Source organism: Typopeltis vanoorti, chromosome 7 (genome assembly GCF_054136105.1).
Source record: "Typopeltis vanoorti isolate ZY-2024b chromosome 7, IOZ_Tvanoo_1.0, whole genome shotgun sequence".
NCBI lineage: Eukaryota > Metazoa > Arthropoda > Arachnida > Uropygi > Thelyphonidae > Typopeltis > Typopeltis vanoorti.
Window position 1 is genome coordinate 73,605,133 of NC_143555.1, and position 24,274 is coordinate 73,629,406.

The 24,274-nt window shown below is 36.6% G+C and overlaps 1 protein-coding gene across 2 annotated transcripts in view; it reads right to left on the reverse strand.

The window, feature by feature from the left end:
* Graf (GTPase regulator associated with FAK) overlaps window positions 1-24,274 on the reverse strand; it is a 573,290-nt gene that overhangs the window by 18,474 nt on the left and 530,542 nt on the right. For both annotated transcript variants that reach the window (XM_090395958.1, XM_090395957.1), the window contains 2 exons: window positions 23,590-23,635; window positions 3,249-3,328 (listed from right to left, as the gene is read on the reverse strand). In XM_090395958.1, coding sequence (XP_090252084.1) covers window positions 3,249-3,328; window positions 23,590-23,635 — 126 coding nt within the window. The remainder of the gene's footprint in view (window positions 1-3,248; window positions 3,329-23,589; window positions 23,636-24,274) is intronic.

The window sequence follows — 24,274 nt, forward strand, 5'->3', positions numbered from 1 at the left end:
TTTCCGAATACTTTCCACCAAAGTATGTACGTCTTTTAATTTCATTCATGATATTTTGTTCCATTGATATCTGTTGTCCTATGTGATGATCTACTTGTTTAATTTCCTCATTAATGATTTTTATTATTTCTGGTTGGACATAGCTATTGAACATAACTTGGGTCTTCTTTACATTTATCTTTAGGCCAGCTGTTTTTCTAGCAATTTGGAGTTCATGAATACGAGTCTGTAATTCATATGCAGTTGAAGTAAAGATAACTATGTCATCTGCAAAGTGTAAATGGCTTAAATATCTTCCATTTATCTTCAAACCTTTCTCTTCCCAACCAAGAAGTTTGAATATTTCTTCTAGGCATGCTGTGAATAATTTTGGAGATATTGTGTCACCCTGTTTTATACCTCTCTGTATTTCCACAGTTAGAGATGTTTCCATTGAAATGAAATGCTGCTGTGGCATTGGTGTATGCTGATTTCATGGTTCTGATGTATGGTTCCTCCACTTCTTGGTTTCATAATGCTTTAAGTATTGCACAAGTTTTTAGTGGATCAAAGGCTTTCTCATAGTCAATAAAATTAAGACATAGCGGTAATTGATATTCCATTACACCATTCAATAATTTGCTGTAAAACTTGAATATGGTCCATTGTACTAAAGCCCCTTTGAAAGCCTGCGTGTTCTTTTGGTTGTGCTAGGTTTAGAGTCATACAAAGCCTATGAGCTAAGACTTTTGTAAACCACTGATAGGTCGGTAGCTCGTCAAGTCTTCTACATCACCTTTTTTATGTACCAGAATTAGGGTAGCCTTCTTCCATATTCTTGGTACATCATTTTTCTTCAGGCATAAAGTAAATAGTTTTACTAAGAGTTTGTAGATTATTTCTCCACCTGTTTTTAGAACTTCAGCTATAACCCCATCCTCACCTGCAGCTTTCTCATTTTGCAAGCTTTGGATGCTCCACATAACTTCTTCTGATAGAATCTGTGGTATTTCAGCTGTTTCGTAGTTGTCTTCTTCATTTAATTCATCATCCTAATATGATATTGAGTAAAATTCTTCAACTCCTTTTGCTATAGCATACCTATCCCTGGTGATGATTCCATCTTGTAGTTTGACCAAACATCTGTTCATCAATTGTTTGGCTTTTTTGAGACTACAGTTGTTTTTAATTGTTTGTTGTATGAATTTACAATTGAATTTTCTTATTTCTTCTGATCATTTTGCACAATTCAATGTATTCAATTTTATTCTTTAGGTTAATTGATTGTTTCATTTTTCTTCGTTTCTTCATAAGCTGTTTTGTTTCTTCAGAAATATCAGCTATTTCAAGTGAGAATTGTGAAAGGTTTTGGGTAATAATGTCATTATTTTCTGGTAGATCAGCATTGTCATCTATAATAAGATGCTTAAATCTATTGTTTAGTTTGTGTTGGAATATATCTTTTTTTAATGTTGAGTTTGTGTACATCTATGTTTTGCTTTGATCTTGGAAACATTTTTCTTTTTTCTTTTTGGCAGTTTATTTGGATTTTACTGTGTATCATATGATAGTCACTTCCAACATTGAAGGTGTTTATAACAGAGCAGTCTTGAAAGATGTTTTCTTATTGCTGAGGATAAAGTCAATTTCACTAGTTTTTTCCATGTCCACTTCCTATGTTTGTTTTTTTTCTTGAAAAAGAAATTCATACATATATGAATATATATATATATATTTTTTTTTTTTTTTTTTTTTTTTTCAAAATTCATTTTTACTCGGTTGGAATATTATAAAAAAAAAAAAAAAAGGTTTAATGACTGTTACCAAGAGATAAAAAGATGACAAGATATATTTAAAAAAAGAACTGGACTCAAACTTCTAACATCCATGTGTGCTACGATGAACTCGAAAGAAAGATTGTTGAATCTAAGGAAATTTCTCTAGATTCCTCTCATATCAACAACAGCCTGAGTTACAATCTCTCTGACGCACACGTTGCTTCTGTTCAGTACTGGCGCACTCGCGACAGCGCGTAGTATTCGTTTGTTTGGAACTCATACTTGCATTTTTTTCAAACACACTACTGTCTTTTTATACTTGTTCTGTTAGTACAATTATAAGTCTCTGTAATTTTTTATATACTTCTTTGATTGTGATACCTGAGGATGTTCATGTAACGAAACTAGTAAACTAGTAGTATCTTTTTTTAAATATATCTTGTCATCTTTTTATCTCTTGGTAACAGTCATTAAACCTTTTATATATATATATATGTGTGTGTGTGTGTGTGTGTGTGAAATTTCCTACCCCTGTCATTTGTTATATATGTTAGGTAGGATAGATTGGGCTGATTATGAGAAATCTGTATGAAATATAGATTTCTCATAATAAAGAATATTTAAAATACCTCCAAAAAAACCTCTAAAGTCAGGCTAACCTTTCACAACATGTTTGTTGTGAAAGGTTAGCCTGACAAATAAACCGACAACTAATATGCTATACATTAAGTTCAACGACTATATATGAATATTCAAAGAAGCTGCAGAAATGATTTGATATCCAATCAGTCTAACAAAAAATCAAAGTTGCATCTTCAAATAGTTACAGTCCTCCTCCATAAAATAACTTCATTTCAGAGTCAGGCCATGATAAGATGATATGTTTTCCAAATCAACAAGAAAGCACATATGTGATGTTTAATAATTCTTTTTTAACATTACATTAAGGTTTCGGCGTTTACACTTTTTTAAACTTGCTTTTTTGTGTGTTACTGTGGTGTAAACAGTTTCTTGACAAAGCATGTCACAGCACAGTTGTGTTTGAAACTAGTTGAATCAATAAAAAATTCTGTGGTGATAATGCACATTATCACCTCACCACTCAACACTCAAAAAAACAAAGCCAGGGGCCAGAACTCCTGTTCTCTTAAATAGTTCTATCTACTTTAAACAATTATTCATGGCTACAGCATCCAAAAATGAGATGATACTGCAGCCCACTCCATTATCTGCATTGAGAATATGTGCCCATCCCTAGGATGCCTCAGAAAAAATACAACCTACACATTCTTTTAAACTTCACTTCAAACTGGCTATCTGTTCTACAGACACTCTTCTCTCTGTATCACATCAATATATATATACAATAATCTGTACCACACTTGTGACTACTATTTGCTGTATCAAATGGTTGTAGTCCAACTTGTAAGCACCTGAAAACAGTAGGAACAACTATAAGGAATTATGCACTTATTTGTTGTAAAATCTTACCATTATATATTATTTGGTTGGGTTCAAAAGATAGTTCTGAATCATTTTCTCCAGTGCATGCATATAGTGTCCTTACTTTCCTGAAACAAAAAGAAAATGTGAAAGTCACACAAACACTTTTTTTAAAGTAATTATGGTTATTTAAGTGTGATTATATGAAACTGAATCCAAGTATTTTCTTATATACTCCATTCACAAAGACGAGATTACAGAGCAGAAAAAATGGTTTATATGTCACTTTTCCCCACTTACTAAACATATTCTTTCAATTACAACGAAAGAGAGGTCAGACTCCAATGTTAGCATTTAGGACCCTGTATATTATTAATATATGCAATTAAACATATGTTATTTGTTTCATTTTCACTATTAAAACTTTTTTTTTCTCTTTTCTTGTCTAGTAAATATTTTCCTCACAGTTACCATTTATTTTATTAAACAGTACTAGTAATGATAATAATTGGAAGTATACTGATTCCTAATTTTCAATGATCATTAAATCATAAAAACACTGTGCCATTAAATGACAACTTTATGATCACAAGAAAATTACATGGTGAATAATGTTAATAATTAATTGTGCAGACAGTTGAGTATATTTTATAACTGGAAATGTATTTTAATGGGAGAGAAAAAAAAAGGAAACGATGGTCTAGAATATGTCAAAAATATGCATTGATCAAGCACACTGAGGATCATGAATTACTGAATGTAAGTAGATCTTCAAATGTGGGAGCAGAGATGCTGTGATGGCAGGTAGTTACACATGCTAGGAAGAATGCAAACATAAATGGAGGTAATGGCATGCAAGTAGATAGTGTGAAAGAAGAAAAAAGTGTGTGTGTGTGTGTGTATATATATATATAAAGGTGATATGAAAACAACAGGAAGAAGAAGTAGAAGAGTGCAGTACAATGCCAGATATGTCCAAAATTCGACAAGCACCTCACATCACACAGGAGTTAGAGGAAGATACTAGAATGTACTAAAACAGAAGAAAAGGAAAGAAAAGAATAAAAATATGAAAAAAATTAAGGAAAAGTACAAGATACTGAAAAAAAAAAGAGGGGGGGGGGGAGAATCTTATGATTTATGGTGAATCCATAATTGGGAGTTGTGGACGTGTTTTCTGGGAGCAAAGATCCATGACAAAGCTATACATAAGTAGGCACGTGGATGATATGATTGTCTTGGTTACAATAAATGATATTTAAGGAAATAAGCTTGGTATGTGAGATATAAAAGAGTGGCTGAGGGAGGTGAAGGAAGAACAAGCATCAAAAGAGTAGAAAGACTTATATGTTGGCAGTACGTGATCCATTTATTTAATGATATTAATTCACAACACAGAATATAAGAAAACAGTTATTTATTTCTCTTATTTGCTAATATGACATAATTGGTCACAGTACACAAAACCAGAACAATTTGGTATAACAGTGGCACTAGTTTAAAAAACTGTAATGGACAACCTAAAGTCCTAATTAGCACCAGCTATTATTGGATAAATAGAAAAAAAAAGTATTAATAATTTACATTATTAAATATTATTATTAAGACAGACCTCCAGGGAGTCAGGGACTCATCGAGGAAGGCCGTATACTACACGCATCAGCTATCATACTTATTCTTGAATTCCTTCACACTGCTTGCACTCACAACATCCGGTGGCAATCCATTCCAATCACGTACCACCCTATGAAAGAAAAATCTAGTCCTCTTTCATTTGTAGCATAACAATAGAATTCTTTGGGGTTGTCTTTTCAAACACAGACTTAGCTTTCCGTAGAACAGTTGCAAGACCTGCTGCTTATACTTTTCAGAATGGACATCATCCTCGAGCCTCTGTAGCTCAGTTGTTATAGAGGAGGCCCTTTGATCGGAAAGATCTGGGTTCGATTCCCATCAGTGATGTGCGGTACCTTTATCTGGTGTCTCTTTTGAAAGCAACTTAGCCAGTCTCATACGGAGGTTTTTTCACCCCCCCCTCCCCATTTTCTATGTTCTTACCCTTTGGTAAGAACATACAAAATAAATATCAAGAAGGTGGCAAGATATTCTGGAGGTTGTTGAAGAAGCTCAGAAATGGAGCAAAGAGTGCTGTAAAATTTGAGATGATAAAGGTTACATGAAAACTGGAGAAAAAGATATCCTTGATGTATGGAGTAACTACTTCGAAAAATTTATAAATGAAACAAGCACTGATGACAGTACAATGGTAAAAAAACACTCAACAGACATGCAAACAGGAATACATATCCATTCATTTTAGAAATTATGGACTTTACCACTGTGTTATAAATAATTATTTTAATTCCTCGACGTTTCAACTTTCATATTAAGGTCATCATCTGGAGTATATACAAATATAAAAGGACAAGCTGAGTTACATTTCACACACTAAGCTAAAGAAACAATGATTTGATCGCCAGTTATTCTACTTGCATGACCTCTAGTGAAAAATAAAAATTAAAAAAAAAATGCAGATAAAATTAAAAATTAATTAACTATTTAGAAATATCAAAGCTAAATTATATTTAAGATCACATGGGAGAAACATTCTTTCATATAGATAGTTTGCTTACACTAATGATGTCCTATTTTTTACCATGACAATTGTTATATTATTCTCTATTTTGAGAAAATTCTCCAAATTTTCTCAAAATGTTCCTATATTCTTGGTGAGATTCATTTCCTACTCTGCTGTTCAGGTCTCCAACAAGGACCACTTTTTCCATTTTCTTTATGTCATCTGCCTGATCTAATGATTCAAAAAATTTCTCCACTTCTTCCTTAGAAGAACTTTCTGTGGGACCATAGGCACAAATAAGTTTCATTGTCCATTTCCCCATTTTGAAGTTTGCCCACATAACTTGACTTGAAACTGCCTTCCAATTAAGAAGTTTATCTTCATGTTTCACATTGAATGCTATTGTTACACCTTTCCTTGATCATTATTGCCTGAAAATAGCATCCTATACTTATTTAGTAGTATCTCACCTGTTTTTGTTTTCTTTGTCTCTGTGATGCCAATTATGTCCACACTACTTTTCCAGTTCATCTGCAAGTTCGATTTCCTTTCCATTAATACTCTTTATATTGATGTTTCCTATCTTCATTTCTTCTGATGTTGGGTTTATTCTTTTTCTTTTAGATGAGTTGGAGTTTATACCGGTAGCTAACATTTCGTTGTTTGCCCTGATTCCCTGACGAAAACAGCGAGGGCCTTGTTTAACTGGGTGATGCCCCAGCCAGCATGAAATCTCATTATGTTGTACCATCATATGCATTTGTGGCTTAAGCAATAAAAAGTACAATTTGGTTGGCTAAGTCCAAATTGTCAGCCCATCCTCATTCATTCAGTACTCTGCAGATACCAATTAATGGGGTGCACCATATGAAGGTGAGGATTGGACATTAGGTCAGAAGCCCCCAGTTGGTTCTCTGCATTCCTGAAAGGTGATGTGAAGGTCTCCTCTCAGTTGTGCACCCTTGCTTCATGCCTAATATTAAATCAAACCACCTTCCTTTATCCCCATCAATTCTAACCGCTGACTCACAACTCAAATACTGATTATGGCTTGCTCAACATAAATGTCCTCTTTACACCATACAGCTGCAGCATATTTTGAACAGCTTTATTCCTCACGCTTTCATTTGCCTCTTACAGATCTATAAAACTCAAATATAGTTTTTTGTTATATTCCCATGATTTCTCTTAACTATTTGTCTGAAAGTAAAAATATGATAACTTTTATTTGGCCTAAACTCAGCTTTTACTAGATTAACTTGTGATGCAATTGAAGCTCAGCATGATATCCTCTTTATATATATTAGTTGTGTGTCTGTGGTAATTTTTTGAGAGATATTCCTTTCAGTCAGTATATACATTCTGTATTTTTATGTGTTTAACACAATTCTGAAAAGATTATGTAAAAAATTTTTATATCAACATGGATACTTTATCAAATGGAATCCTCATATTCCTAATTAAAGGCACCTATTACTAATATTACTACTAATTATTATTATTAATAGAAGTTGCATTATTATTATTATTATTATTGTTAGTAGTAGTAATAATGATGGTTATTATTATTATTATTCCCCCCTCATCAACTTAATGGTTGGTGGGATAGCAATTCTACATTACTAGGGAATAGTTACAGAACAACATGGTTTCCTATTGTCTTTCTTCTTTGATAAGTGTTCCCTGTCTGTAAATACATGTGTTCATGGCACTGGTTTGCCTGTTTCCCAGAGGAAAAACCATGCCATCTCTGTATGAAGCCTGCTAACTCGCCTTTAGTTGAAAAGGACTAATAATTATTCACATCATAGATGGGATTCTAACTCATGTCTTTCAACTAAAGAGCTTCATTTATACCGCCTGTACGGAGACTCCATTATTATATGGGATGAATTTTACTCGGATTTGGTATTTGAAATTTTTGCGATTTCTAAGAAAAATTGTCAAACCATTCCAGTTTTCAGTTCAACTATATTCAGGGCCACAAAGGGACAACTTGTTGAAATAATATATCACAATAACTCTCTACCATAGTGGAATTTAATGAAGTTGTCTGCATGGTTCAGCTTTAGTTACAGAATGTTATAATATAAAGTGACCCAAAACTGGATCACTTTTATTATAACATTTTCTTAAAGAAGTTTTGAAATGATATTAGTAATTCTGCTCTGGCTGGATGAAATTTAATGAAATTTTATAGTTAAGATCCATATTAAAGTTTGTTAGTTTTAATTTTATTCTGACCATTGTTATTGTGAAATACATGAAAATATTAGATGGAATGAAATTTGTTATCTAGAGATAAATTACTATGAACACAATGAAGCAGCATGTATATTTACAGAAAATTTATTCTGAAATACAACAAAATTATTATTACGTCTCAAATGATTACTTCCATATGCTGTCTCAATGCATATATATAATTCACATGAATGGCACCTCATAAAAGAATTGCCGTTCAATGATTTGCCATTCGATTAACTGTTTTTGGTGAATTTGCATGGAATCATATGAAGTTGGCAGCATTTGGGGGGGGGGGGGGACTGACATATAGACATCAGAGAGAGAGAGAGTAGTATGTGGCAAAGTGGAATCCAGGAGGATGAGAGTGACTGTTGGAGTGCCTCAGGGCTGTAATGACTGTATACTACAGTCATTACTCTTTAATTTGTATATATAGGGAATAATTTAAAGGTGGGAAGAACATATTCAGTTGTTTGCTGATGATGTAGTTCAGAGAGTATAGCACTAAAGGATTACCAGAATGTTGAAAAACACATTAACAAGTAAAGATAGGGAATTATTATCTCTCTTTAATAAGGCTATGGTATGGCCACATTCTTGGTCACATGGATTTATTGGATATCAGAGGGTGGTAAAGAGGATCCAGAGATGACTTGGTGGCAGGTCTGTGCACAGCCCCTTATGAGGATATATTGAAGGTGTGTGTTAGTTGCAAAGTTTAGTTAAGAGGCAAAGGAGAGAGGGACATGATAAAAACTTGTAAGTTACTAAAGGGATTCTATAAGTCTGACACAAAAGAAATTTTGCAATACATGACAAATAGAGACAGAACTAGGTGTCACTCATGAAAGTTTGAATAAGAGTGTGATTAGTATGTATGTGTGGCCTAGATTTTTTTTTTCTTGGAGATTGATGAATGAATGGAATGGATTGCTAGTAGTAGTTTTGAGTGCCCTGACAGTGAATGGGCTTAAATAGAGGTATGATAGGTATTGTGTGTATAAAAGTTAGTGCGGGAGTCTCGTGTGATCTTTTCTAACTCCATGGAGATACCCACATAATAATAATAGTTTCCATTGCTTTATTCCATTTATATCTCTTTTAGTCTCCATGTCTACATAAGAGAAAACTGACAAAAAGTAACTTCTGTGGAACCTCACTGCCCCAAAGTAGATATACACTTAAAAAAGATTTGGCTTATTGAAATCCTCCTAGATATTTCTGATCTAAATCACCATTACTAGAAAGTATGATACCAAATATCTGAATTTTTCACTGCCCTTCAAGACCTGTCTATTGAGTCTAACACCGACAACTTGTACATTTTATCAGTATCAAAACCATATCTTCCTCTTCTTGCTATTAATGTAACTCACAGCTCTGTGTCATACTGTTCCATTTGTCCAGTTTCTTCTACTGGTGTGGTTGGTAGAGTGGTTAGCGTATTTGGTCTCCAACCAACATGCTGAGGTGGTAGATGAATTACATTCCCCAGTGTGATAAATTATAAAATATTAAAAAATGTTATAAAGTTTTATTTATTTATTTATTCTTATGGTGAAAATAATACAATGCAGCTATAGTCAATGGCTAGTCCAGAAAGCCAATTCAGGGCCTCAACCGTCACCTCATGGATGTCTTGGAGGTTACCATGAAATTGGTGGCTGGGACAGTCATTCACAATATGAGTGATTGTTTGGACTATGGGGGAACAGTCACAATAACAGTGGTCTGACAGTTTCCATTTGTGTAGTAGGTAGCCACATCTGTCCTGGTTAGTTCTGATCTTGTTGACAGATGACCAAATCTTCCTAGGAAGAGCAAAACCAGGCTGCAGAGCACAGGGATCTTCAACCAGGAAACCATTTGTTGGGAGATTGTTGGACCAGTATTCTCTCCATGTGTCAGATGTCGATGGCAAGGCAGCTGAAGAGAATTGTCCGTGGACCAGAAAGGGTTTCTTGATTTTAGGCAAAGACTAGGTGGATTTTTGAGAGTCCAGTGCAGGGACAGGAGTGGGTTTCTCATTACTTTATTAAATTCCTTAAACAAGGTTTGTCTTCTGTGTATATTTGATGGAGCAATGTTGGACAGGACAGGCAGCCAGGGGAGAGGGAGTGCTTCTCAGTGTCCCACTAATTGTATGCAATGTAGAGTTTGGCTGGGTATCTATGATGTTAGCATGTGCACTTCTTTCCCAAATGGGGACACAGTATTCTGCTGCAGAGAATGCAAGGGCTAGTGCAGACAACCTTAGGACTTCTGCCCCACAACCCCAGGTTGTTCCAGCAAGCCTTGAAATGATATTATTTCTCATTTTAATTTTGTTGGACAGATTGTGATGTGCCTTTTATAGGTTACGCTTCTGTCCAGGCTCACTCCAAGGTATCTCAGGTGAAGCTCGCATTCTACCATGCTGCCACAGAAGGAGAGGTTGAGGTGTCGATTTGCTTCTGCATTGTTTAGGTGGAATGCTGTGGACACAGTTTTTTGGATTTGGCTTCAGGTACCACTGCTTGAAGTACTCTTCCGGGATGTTTAGGTCTGTGTTCAAGGTTGTTTCCAGGTTAGCAAAGGAGGTAGACTGGTGTAGGATTGTTGGGTCATTAGCATACATGTATTTGCTTGAGCTGGTATGTGATATATTGGACGTGTAGATGTTGAAGAGTAAGAGGGCTAACACAGAGCCCTGTGGGAGACTGCTGTAGAGGAATTTGTGCTTGCTCTTTTTTCCACCAATATGGATGTATCTTTCTGTTGGAGAGAATGGATTCAAAAAGCTGGAAAGTTTTTTTGTTTTTTTTTGCACCTTATAATATTGTCTAGCTTTAGGAAGAGGCTTCTGATCCAGACTGTGTCATATGCTGATGTTAGGTCAATGAAAGTGAATCTGGATTTAAGTTTCTTCTGGAAGCCTGCTTCAATCTGTATTGTCAGAGCCAGGACCTGGTCACAGCAGCTTCTTCCCAGCCTGAAACCAGCTTGTTCAATTGGGAGTGCTTCTTCGATGAGTGGTGAAATTCTTTCAAAGAGCTTAAAGGTGGAGCAAAGCAAATAGATAGGTCATAGATTCTTGACATTATTTGGATCTTTCCCTGGTTTGGGCACAGCAATTATTTTGGCTTCCTGCCATAGTTTTGGTAATTCTCCAGTTGTTATAATTTTTGAGAACAGGGCAGCCAGCCATGTTTGACCTCGTTGGCTGAGATCTTTAGGAAACTCAGGAAGAAAACCATCCACTCCTACAGCCTTGCCATTGTTGGTCAGTTTTAAGGCTTCCTATATACCTCTCCGAGAGATACTGGGTGTAACAAGTTCAGGAAGCTCGGGGCCCATCTTCAGGTTTTTTTTGAAGGTAGATTGCACAGTTATTTTCCACATGGAGCTGGGATGTATCTTGGAGGTTTTAAATGATTAGCCATTTGGTTTAGAGTTATCTCTGGTGGTTTGTATGTTGCTGGTTCTGTCCCACCTAATTTTCTCAGAAGCGAACAGCTTTTTTGGCTAGTTTTGGTGAAGTAAAGTTCATGGATGGTTGAGATCATCTATCCTTTGTTTTTGTTGAGTGTTGCTATGAGCTCCTTAGCAGCAGTTGGGTCTTCAGTTTCTTCATATTTGGCTAAACGTTCCTCAGTTTTCTTGCTCCAGCATGGGATGTAATGTTTTCTGTAGCCTTTATGAAATTATAAAGATTAATAATAAAAAAATACTCATCCTACCCATAGGTTTAAAACCTTTTGTGGCTAGGATCACATATGTCCTCCTTATATCCTCCCTTGTCAATAACTATCTTAGGAGTATTGATCACCACAGTGAACAGTAATGGAAACGAGACACTTGTCACAGTTCATTTTATTAAGTGTAAATCATTCTGAATTACTAAATCTAGTCTTCACACACCTCTAAGATTTAACACACATATTCTTCATCTTAACTCTTTCTTCTTTTTCTATGCTTGTCTTTTCCAAACTTTCCCAGACATTTACCACTGAACTCAAAGGTGTTTGTTTTTCAAATCAAGAAATGCCATAATTAGACTTTTTTCCAAAGTCCCAGTAAATGTTTCTCCAATTCCCTTATCGTAAAAATGAAATCAACACCCTTTTCTAAAACCAGATGCTTTTATTTTCATTGACATTATCCTTTCATACATCACTGCACAGTGACACAATAATGTTATTCCTTTCCAGTTCATATTCCTCTATAATCTCTTCTTGAGCTTTATTTATACATTGTAACAATAATCCACTTCGTTGAATCATCAGGCACCAAGAAGCATTAAGGAAGAAGAAATGGAAAATCTCCTGGGAGGAGATATCATTTGTCTATGTAATTAATCAGAGCTTCTTGTCCTGAACTACAAGAAGCTCTGATTAATTACATAGGCAAATGATATCCATTTCTTCTTCTTCTTCTTCCTTAATGCTTCTTCAATCTCTGCAGACTTATTTCTCTATTCTCTCTCTCTATCATCACCATTCATTCCAGTTTATTTTACTATGGCTTCATCCTTGCTTAACGTTATCTCTAAAATAATGGTGCCATCATTCTAATCTTTATAGGAGTCACAAGACTTCCTCCACTTATTGAAAACCTGGTTCCTCTTGTTTTTTCTTCTTTCTTTTTAATATAATTTATCGATATAACATTTTCTTATTCCCACTAATATCTTCTTTCAACTTATGCATAAATTGAACCAAGCTTAGAGTCTTTTCCTCTTCAATTATTATTTTTATGGTTCTTTCTTTGATTATAAATAATTCTATCATCATTTGAACTCTAATCTTTATGAGCTTATGAAAACTTTTATTTTTTGGCTCAGCCTCTTCTTTAACTTCTTCATGGAACAGTCAGTAAGAAAAGTCTCCTGAATTCTTGCATTTCATTTTTTTTTATTTTTTTTATTATTTTTTTTTTTTATAGCATGGTACTATAAGAAATATATCAGGGTCATTCTCAATTCAGCCTTGAATAGGCTTTCTGAATTATGTACTGCAGCCAGGGTAAAATTTTATATCTCCATATTTAAGCATTTATGGTTTAAATAACCTACGCCAACTTCCTTTCTACATTTCATGGATAGCTATCTCAAATAATAATTTTCTACCACTGTTGTGTCACTTCTTGTTTCATTCCACAATCTTTCCAAGTAATTACTCCAAACATCTATAATTTCTTTTTGTTCGGTTTTCATGTTACCTTTGTCAACTTTGATTCCTCTGATAAAATGTAATTGTGAATAATCGTTGCATATTTTGAGTCTACAGTTTACCTCTGAAAGCAGCTTGACTTTGATTAATTTTACACTTTTCAATACAATATTCATCATGTTCAAAACTAAATGGTGATCACTTCCTATTTCAAATCCCCTGAATCATCATTGCAGATACCACTATCAACAATAACATAGAATAAAAGTTTTCTTATTTCTTGTGTCCTCTCTCCATGTGAATTTGTGCACATTTTTATGACTGAACATGGCATTAGTAATCACTAGCTTATGTCCTGAACAGTATAACAGTAGCTATTTACCATTATTATTGCTCTTTTTCCATATTTTACCAAAACATATCTATATGTCAGGTATTCATTTATTTAATGTTTAGATCTCCAACAGGGACCAACTTTTCATTTATGTGCTGCCTTCTCTAAAAATCTGAAAAACTCCTCCACTTCTTCCTTAGTAGAAATTTCCGTGGGACTACAAGCACAACTAAATCTCATTGTCCAATTCCCTATTTTGATGTTTGCCCACATCAATTTACTTCAGAGCATCTATTATTCAGGAAGATTATCCTACAGTGTTGAATAACTCCTTTTCCCTGAATGTAAAACCTTGTATTTGTTATGTAGAAGAATTGTTTTTGTCTTCTGTTTCAAGTTCCAGTTCTTTTCTACTGATGCTTTTTATGTTCATGGTTCCTATCTTATATTCTGCTGATGGCGAGTTCAAATTTGTTCCAATAGGCATCTTTTTTAATTTGATAACACCCTACATGCCAATATAGAATAACATTTGGTCAGTTAAATTCAAAACTGCCAACCCATTCTCATATGTTCAGCATCCAAGTAGATCCCTACTAAGTGGGTGCACCATCAGAACTTGAAGATTGGACATTAGGTGAGAACCCAAGAGTTTCTTTAGATTCCATGAAATACTATATCAGCATTTCCTACAGATTATTTAATTCTGACCCTAAAAAAAAAGTGATACCAATAGTAAAATCTGAATATCAAAATCATTTAGGAAGACATGGCTGGGACATTTGGAGAGTGATAGAAATAACAGAAGAATTTTATAAAATGAACAAAGACAGAATGAATGAACGAAAGAGAATGAAAGAGCAATTTAGCCAGCCTGGATATTAGCAATTAGCTGACAAATAAAAAAGCATACCCACTATGTACTTTGCCAACAGGCTGTGGATTACAACCTCACCCTTTATTATTATTACAATGGATAGGCTAATATACCATACATTTATAATCTTTCATGGGTGGAACTCGCATTTTTTTAAAATCCTAACTCTTCTAATATTGTCACTTTGGCAGAATCCCCCCCCCACACACACATAAACTATTTATGTTCCCTTGAGGCAAATCTAGTGGAATAATGGCAGCAAAATAATTCACTGACTCAGAACCTTCCAAATTCAATGACTCAAAGCCTTACTATTAAGTTCAATCCAAGTCACTATGTAGTGGCCAGTTGCATAATAACTGTTTTAAAGCATACCTCAATAAGTGATGAGTCTCTCCACGTCTGATCAAAGTGTGAAAACACTAGTCATGTTGCATACTAAAAAAAACGGAGAAAAATAAACCAGGATTTTGATTGGGAAAGTGTTGGGCCACTTCAAGTTTCCTTTAAGCAAAAGTAGTGGTATTAGAATGGGCAATGAGACTCATCTACCTCTTCTCCATAAGAGAAACAATACCACAAGGGCAATTTTTTTTATTTTATTTTGATTACCTTTTTGTTGTTGTTGTTGCTGTATTGTGGAAGATAAGTGCAACATCTATTGTATAATTGCCTTTAGTTAATCTATAATAATAGAGGAACTAAAAAAAAAAAAAAATCTAAAGTTTTAAACAAAAACGTGTCTCTTGTCATGTATCAACTGACCTCTATTAGGATCTGTGTCTAGTTGATGGCCTGATATTATTCCAACTGTGTCATTCAAGTTGCTTGCATTAAAAGTTTAAATTCAAATAGTTCAAACCAATGTGGTTGGAACTCTGTGCTAAATTTCATTCATCTCATTAAACTTTTCTCATCTCAAACAATTCATCTCATTAAACATCATTGGCCGCTAGAGGGCCAGGAGGTTGGTCGTGTTTTTAGGGAGCTCCCGAAAGCTAAGTATAATTTTGAATGAAAATTAGAATATAGGTTAAAATCATAACGTAATATTGTCTAATTTTGGTAGCTTGTGGTGTCAGTGTGATTTTGGTGTAAATTCCGTTATTTAATTTAGTATTTAACGATACGTTTCATAGATTTGAATATGGTACCAATGCGACGTAAGATAATGGCGTCCAAAAATACGATGGCATTGTTCAAAAACTATAATGTGAGAGAATTTGTGATGAGTGTGGAATGTATGCATTCCTGAATGAGGCTGGAGTTTGGATTGAAAGTGATAGTGGTGGGAGAATGTGCAGAAAGTATAATAAATTTAGTTTAATCCTTTATCCAAGTGTGAGCAAACAAAGTTTGCGCCTGAAAGTATCTTCAGGACTGGGGTAAGGTGATACAACACCAGGGCAACTCGTTGCAAAGGTGTAGCAAGCTACCAACACTCCTGTCTCAGTATCCCCTTTAATGCAAAACACATCTCCTTGCAGATATGTCTAATATTATGCATTAAGGGAAGGGCCACTACCCAGACTACTTTTGACCTTTATTGAGGTCTCTTCAGTGGGAGCCAGGAGTGTTGGTAGCTTGCTACACCTTTGCAACGAGTTGCCCTGGTGTTGTATCACCTTACCCCAGTCCTGAAGATACTTTCAGGCGCAAACTTTGTTTGCTCACACTTGGATAAAGGATTAAACTAAATTTATTATACTCTAACCAAGTGAAATATAAACTTTCAACATCTTTCTCTAAATCCAGAGTAATTTATTAAAAAAAGGGTGGCACACCATTTGGCAACTCCTATAGGTAGAGATGACCTGCGAATGCTTCTGCCTGGTATCTCAGCTTGGGCCTGGCTCCCACTGAAGAGACCTTTTTCAGCGGCCCTGAGAGAAAGCTCCATGTTGCAGTCCTTCTTCAAACCTGTTCCAGCAGATTCCAGCAACAGTTTAGGAGAACCGAAAAGAGAGCTCCGATTGAAGTCCTGCCTCGGTAAGATTCCTTTGTTCTTTTTGTGGTTTTTTTTTAGGCCTATACACGGCATTCCGCTATTTTATAGGAATAGACTATCCTTGGAAAGTCTTCTTCCTTTCTTTCGTTAAATAATGTCTTCGGTTTTACCGAGGGTAAGAACCCTCAGGTTCGAAATAGATACAGAGATCGAGAAGAGGACATTTGCTAGAACCATTATTGATAAAGTAGGGGCAGACAAAATTTCCGGTTTCACACCTTATGGTGGTGGATGATTTCAGGTTGTATGCACGGACGTTGCAACACGGGAGAAACTGCTGAATGGAGTAGAATGCAAAGGGAAACTTTATCATCCTTTTGTGGCGGGAAGCATTTCCAAAACAGTTAAAATTGATCGATTCCCGCTCGAATATTTAGAAGAAGACAGGGATGTAATAGTAAAAGTCTTCTCGAAATGGGGAGCCGTCCGGGATATAAAAATTGGCACGGACACTGATTTTCCTCAGTGGAAGTCAGGAGAAGTTTCGTTCTCGATCATGATGAAGGCAGAAATCCCAAACTTTGTCATGATCGGGTCAGCCAGGGTAATGGTCAGTTACCCGGGCATAAAAAGACAGTGCTTTCGGTGCGGATCACTGGAACACTTAGGCGCGGACTACCCAAGAACAAGTGCAGGAACTGCATGGGGGCAGGACATGCTCTAGCCCAGTGTGAAGCACCCTGTCTGAAATGCAAGGATACTATCCACAAAGTCAATGTTTGTCCTAGCAGGACACACGCCGAGAGAATAGGAGGCGCCATTTCGCCAATTCCAGCAAATATTTCAACCAAGAGCTCAGAGCCTACAAGTCATGACTACCTGACTGCAGATAAGACAGTGACAGAAACTACCACTATAGATCCTGACATTTTCCCAGCACTTACACCCCCAGTTATGGTGATAACAAATTACAAAATCCAACCACCTACTGGCAACAAGACAGAAGGAAAAACAGAGAAAAAAAAGAAAAACGAAATGCTAGAAAAATCATCGAAACCGAGGATGAAATGGAAACGGAGAATAACACCAATGCCACCAAACGACCTATCACACCAGAAGAAGAAGAAAATAAAAGAACCAAACCAAATTACGACAGCCCAGCAGAAACGTCAAGTTCAGAGGAGGAGGAAGAAAAAGGAAATAAAACAGACACCCATTTAGAAAGAGATGAACAAGAACAAAGAGACGATCTAAGACCCATAGGAGAATCCCACAATCCTGGAAAAAAATCTCATAGAGGAATTCCAGGCAAAGCTGAAACAAAGGCAATATCAGAACCGACAAAGTTCCCTCACGCAAAAGCCAATGCACCTCTTAAAAGATTTCCCTGAGGAGGAGGCGAGACTACGAAAAGCAATAGAAACATTTGGAGACATTCAACTGATACTCACAAGACAAAACGGGCCAAGAGTCGTCAGTGCAGAATGGAACGACGTGTTTGTCGATAATATAGATGAAATCACTCCTGAAAAGATCATTGGTCTTATCGATGCATAGGACGACTGGGACTAGCACTGCACAGAGGCCTCTACATGCTAAACCACGTCCGTGGAGACAAATTAGCAGATCTCATCATTAAAACCCACAACAATAGACAGAAGGAGGATTTAAACCTCGCCTAACAAGTCAGTCGACTCCTAGTATCGATCTGCCAGGAAGAAAAAAAAAAAAAAAAAACCTTTCCTTTAAGTTTTGTTTCGTTTAAATTTTGTCCACACAGGAAGGGGTATCCTGAGAACCTGGGCTGCAAAGGCTTACACCGAGGCGGTGCAGCTCCTTGTGGGCTGCATCACCCAGGCCAGGCTCTTCCCCCACTCTCCTCAGTTTAAATTGGTCTTTCATGTCACCCAGTTGTTGTTTTTTTTCGTTCTGTCTTTGCTATTAGTGATATGTAACTTCTTGTGTCCTTTCTCAGTTCTTCTTTTTAAGTGTCCTCTTTCATTTGTTTTTCACTCCTTTCGCCAGCCAGACATCTGAAGAGATGACTGGCTGTCGAGACCAAGAATGGATGGAGGGAGGAAATGTCAGAGATCTGCTTGGCGATGACTCTTGAGTGTGGCCAAGTAGATCGACTGAGGCCTCTTTTAACTACCTACTACTACTATCAACTCTATCTTTTCTACTCCTCTCTTACTATCAAAGCTGCCTCTCAGCACAACTTTTTGACTCTAAAGAGGCCAATGATGATGAGATATGAACTCCCATTCGACCTCAATAAAGGTCGAAACTAGTCTGGGTAGTGGCCCTTCCCTTAATGCATAACATTAGACATATCCGCAAGGAGATGTGTTTTGCATTAAAGGAGATACTGAGACAGGAGTGTTGGTAGCTTGCTACACCTTTGCAACGAGTTGCCCTGGTGTTGTATCACCTTACCCCAGTCCTGAAGATACTTTCAGGCGCAAACTTTGTTTGCTCACACTTGGATAAAGGATTAAACTAAAATTATTATACTCTAACCAAGTGAAAAATAAACTTTCAACATCAAAAAAAAAAAAAAAAATGTGCAGAAAGTGTAAGCAAAGTGAGGAGTTGAATTATGTGTCAGGTTGTGAGACAGCTATGGGTGAAGAAAGCCAGAATGTGAGTGAAAATAGTTGCTTGATAGGGAATTGCGATGTACAAGATGGCAATGAGAGCGGTGATCTAAGAAAGAGTGAGAGCAACTATACAGAGAGAGAAAGTGGTTTGAATGATAAAAAAAATGAGGAATTATTTGTAGGAAGTGAGATCGCTAGATTGCGTGCAGTGATACAAAATGTGCAGCGGCAATTAGAGCACCTGCAAAACTCTTTCCAGAGTGATTCGGCTAACGTAAATAACCAGCGTAAGAGTGGGCGAGTTTCTGAAATGAAGGAAAGAGTGTTGTATGGTGACTCGGTATTAAGAGGAGTGATAGATGGGAGTGTAACTAAATCGTACTTACCGGGTGCGAAATTTAAGGATGTAAGTGAGAGTATTAGAGTGCAAAAACAGAGGGTGAAAGAATTAATAATTGTGTGCGGGTACGAATGAATTGAAAGGTGATACATTTTTTTATGAGAGAGGACTTGAAAGTATTGTTAAAGGTAGCGAAAGAAAAGAGCGACAGAGTTAGAATGGTGAGTCTGTTGCCGCGGTATGACAGAGAGGAGTTTAAAGGAGGGCCATAATCGCAAATGACATTATGCGCAGGTTATACAAATGGTGTGGTGTGGAATTCGTGGACGTGTGGAATGAGTTTGATGGGCGAAAGGACTTATACAAGATGGATGGCCTGCATTTGAATGGGCTTGGTGTGCGAAGACTGGAAAAAGTGTTGCTGAATGAAGTGAAACTGGATGTGCAGAACCAGGGAAACTAGAACTACCAAGGATGGGGGGGGGGGAGTGGATATGAGACATCAGTGAGACAGTTGAGTGTAAAAATGTATATAATGTACCTGAGCCAGCACTAAGGACCAAAAATGGGAATGGGACATTTAGAATAACGCATCAAGATAGGGGTGGAACAAAGGGATCACTGCATTTCATGTATACTAATGCCAGGAGTATTAGGAACAAGAAGGAAGAATTTTTGGCCTTCATTGGCTTTTCCTGGCCACAGGTTATTGGCATTAGTGAAACATGGCTGACGAAAGATGATATAGTTAGTGGGATAGAATGTGTAGGTTATAGTGTGTTTAGGAGGAACAGAGAGAATAAAATGGGATGAGGGGTGTTATTGATGATAGCTGATAAACTGCAACCAAGGAGAATTGAAGTTGTATTGCAAGATAGTGAAAGGAGGTCATTTGAGGCTATTTGGTGTGAGATTGAGATTGGCAGAATAAAATATACAGTTGGGTGCTGCTATAGGCCAGGTGATGGAATAGATGGTGGAGATAGTATGCAAAAACAAATAGATGAAATGAGTGGAAGGAGGGTAATTATTATGGGGGATTTTAATTATGGTAACATTGATTGGAAGGAGGAGAGGACACATGTGAGGAAGGAAATGGATTTTATTCAATTATTAAGGGATAACTATCTGAGACAGCATGTAATTGAAAATACTAGGGGTGTGAGAGTGCTTGACCTGGTAATAGCATCTCACAATTTGACTGTAATGAATATGACCATGTTGCCACCTACTGGTGAGAGTGATCATAAGGTCTTGACCTGGGAGGTGGCTAAAGGTGTGGAATTTTTGATTAAGACAGGGTATATGTGGAATTACCGTGCTGGCAAGTATGACAAGCTTAGGAGATTGCTTGGATCAGTGCCATGGCATGTTCAACTGCAAGGGCTGGACATCGATAGAGCATGGGAAGTGGTCAAGGAGCATTTGCAGGAGGTTATGGCTGATTGTATACCTAGGGTCAGAATAGTAAAACAATTAGGGGTTAAATGGATGAATAACACCATTAAGCTTGAGCTGCAAAAAAAGAAACAACTGTGGAGGGAATTTAAAGAAAGGGGTGACCTGCAGGCACATGAACGGTATAAAGTGCAGGCCAGAAGGGTAACGAGTGTGGTAAAAACAGCAGAAGCTGATTATGAAAGGAAATTAGCTATGCAAGCAAAAGAGAATTCCAAACAGTTCTTTCAATATGCTGCAAGCAAGAAAAAAACTGTACATGGCAAAATGATTTTAAGGAATGACGATGGTAAGGAGGTCACTGAACCAGATGATATAGTGGAGTTACTGAGCATGCACTTTGCAAAAGTATATTATCCAGGTGGAGGCATTGAAAAAATGAAGGAGCCATTAGTTTATACGGGAATTGTGATGAATGAAGTGGAGGTGAATAGTCTATTACAGAACCTTAATGTGAATACATCTGTGGGATTGGATGGTATACCGGCACGGGTCTTGCGTGAAGCGGCTAAGGAATTATCAGTGCCCTTGACCATGTTGTTTAATCTGAGTCTCGGGTCTGGTTTAGTCCTGAAGGTGTGGAAAGAGGGGAAAATAGTTTCACTGCATAAAGGAGGATCCAAAACTATGGTTGCAAATTACCGACCGATCAGCATATCAAGAGTTGTTGTCAAGGTATTGGAGAAAGTAGTCAAGAGAAAAATACAGGAATGGATTGATGAAAATGAGATACTGTACAGGGGACAGCATGGCTTTGTAAAGGGTAGATCATGCCTGAGTAACTTGCTCAAGTTTTATAACAAGGTGACGGCTGAACTGGATAAGGGAAATGGGTTTACAGTGATACTGCTGGACCTGGCATAGGCGTTTGACAGGATACCACATGGAATTCTAATCTGTAAACTACAACATATAGGAATGGATATAGGGTTGGTGAGATGGATAGGTGGGTGGTTGATGGAGAGATATCAAAGAGTGATTTATTCAGGAGTGAAGTCCAAAAGACAGCCTGTGACTAGTGGGGTGCCGCAGGGTTCTGTTCTTGGACCACTGCTGTTTAATCTGTTTATTAACGATATAGGGAAGGGTCTAAGTGGGACAGTTCAATTGTTTGCTGATGATGCAAAGTTGGGTAGGGCGATAGTGAATGCAGAAGATGTCAAAGTCTTGCAAGATGACTTAGATAGATTGGAGTTCTGGGCTAAGGAGAATGGATGTCAATTTAATGTGACAAAATGTAAGGTTATGCATTTTGGGGTGAAAAGATTAGCAGCAGTATACCACATGGGTGGAACTGTACTCCAAGAGATTGATGAGGCCAGGGACTTGGGAGTGTTGGTGGATAGGGAGATGAAGTTTAGGGGGGCACATTGTGAAAGTAGCTAAATCAGCTCATCAACTCACTTGGTTGTTGAAAAATACCTTAACGAGCAGAGACAAGCAAGTTATTGTACCTCTGTACCGAGCCTTGATAAGACCTCATCTTGACTACTGTGCCCAGATTTGGTCACCTCGGTTCCTTCTTGATGGGGAGGAGGTGGAGAGGATCCAGAGGCAAGTGACTAAGATGATTGCAGGTCTATGGAATGAACCATATGAGAACAGGTTGAAGATTTGTGGGTTGCAGAAACTGGTTGATAGGCAGAAAAGGGGAGATATGATTGAGACATTCAAATTGCTAAAAGGATTCTATAAGATTAGTTCAGAGGATATTTTTGAGATCAGGACTGGTGGTGGGCGAACTAGGGGGACACCTATGGAAGCTGGGCAAGAGTGTGGTTAGCAGGGGTATTAGAGCGGTAAATGAGTGGAATAAGCTGCCAGTGTTGTGGGTGCAATGACAGTGAGCGAGTTCAAGGCAAGGTATGATAGATACTGTGAGAATGTCGTATAGTTGTGTGAACATGATGTTTAGGGCCTCCCTCGATGAGTCTAAGGATTCCCTGGAGTAGCCCGAAAATAATAATAATAATAACTATTTGTTTTTTAATGAAAATTTAAATTTCAGTTTCTATGGTACATACATAAACACTAAGCTAAAAATGTATTTAATAATTAAATGAAATTGTTTCACATGTTTATAATTTATTATTAACCTCCCTACCAGTCGATGTGGATGAAATAGTGAAATCAAATTGCACTTCTTATCTATGTTATTCAATGGGTGTTACAACATCGTATCCAGATTTAGCTTGACATCTATAGACATCGTGGCTGGTTGGGGGGTTAATGCAAATGCTAAAATACTTTAAAATTATTCATGTTTGAATGGAATAATATTATGACTTCTCTCAAATTGCTTTTGCCTGAAGGATATATGAGAAAGATATGCTAGTGTTACTAAAATCTTAAAAGGGGTACTGAAAGTTTGGAAAATTCTGCTCTAGGGTACATAATTTCTACCAGTCTGATGACTGAATGGTTGGAAATATTTTTAGGACCACTAAGAAGCCCAACAATATCGATTGTTGCAGACTGATCTGATTATACTGGTTTTAACAATCAATTCAGCTGAACTTCAGTGACTTGACCATATCATTCAATCTCGGTTATCTCAAAAAGAATAAATGCTTCCTCCTTTTAGGCCCAGATATATGACTATAAGCGAGTTGACTAGGTATGCGAAATTCTCAGTTAGCAAAGGGAATAAGTGGACCCCAAAAGCAGATATTGGTAGTACAGGGATTGGGTTCAAAAGTTACTAGTATATAAACATGTACTCAAATTATCTGAATACATCACCACAGAGATTGGGTTCTAAAGTGTCATTGGAGTTTAAACAAGGTTATAACTTGTTTTAACTCCAGAACACAATGCACCTAAATAAACTTCAAAAGATATGAAATTCTTAACTTACTGAGAATCAGCTGCTTTTACATCTGAGCTGAAATACCCTTGAAGTCCTGGAAAATACAAGATAATGCGCTTAAGAAAATATAACAGACATCGCAAAGTGAATGAAATGAATTCTGATAAAATAATTTCTACAATTTTTAGAGCAAGCTTTTATATAACGTTTACCAGTCCCCCCCCCCAACTTCCTGCTAATTCACCTTAGAAACTATTATAGTATGGATTTAACAACTTTTCATGAATCAGATTACCATAAAAAAACTTCTCAGAAAATCACATTTAATATCATTGACACAATAAACTACATAAAATATTTTTTTCTTCTTAATCCCATTAGGATTCACATTTATCCTCTGAAGACAAAGAGACGGTACAACAAAAATGATACAATAAAACAAATTAACACTTGCACAAAACAAAAAATTGACCACTCAGGGCCTCCCACCTTAAAGTGCTAGAATCCAGTATTATAAAAGAGGAAAGAAATTAGAGCAATGAATATGATGAAGTCCAGCATATGGTAACAATCATATTCTAAAGGACAAGAAAGTTATTGTTTATTATAATGAATTAAATTAATTTGAACTAAGGAACTTCATTATAAAAACATAAAAAATTAATTTTATAAAGTCAACAGTTTGGGGTGAAAATTAGATGTGTTTACAGTGCCTGGAGATGTCCTTGACACC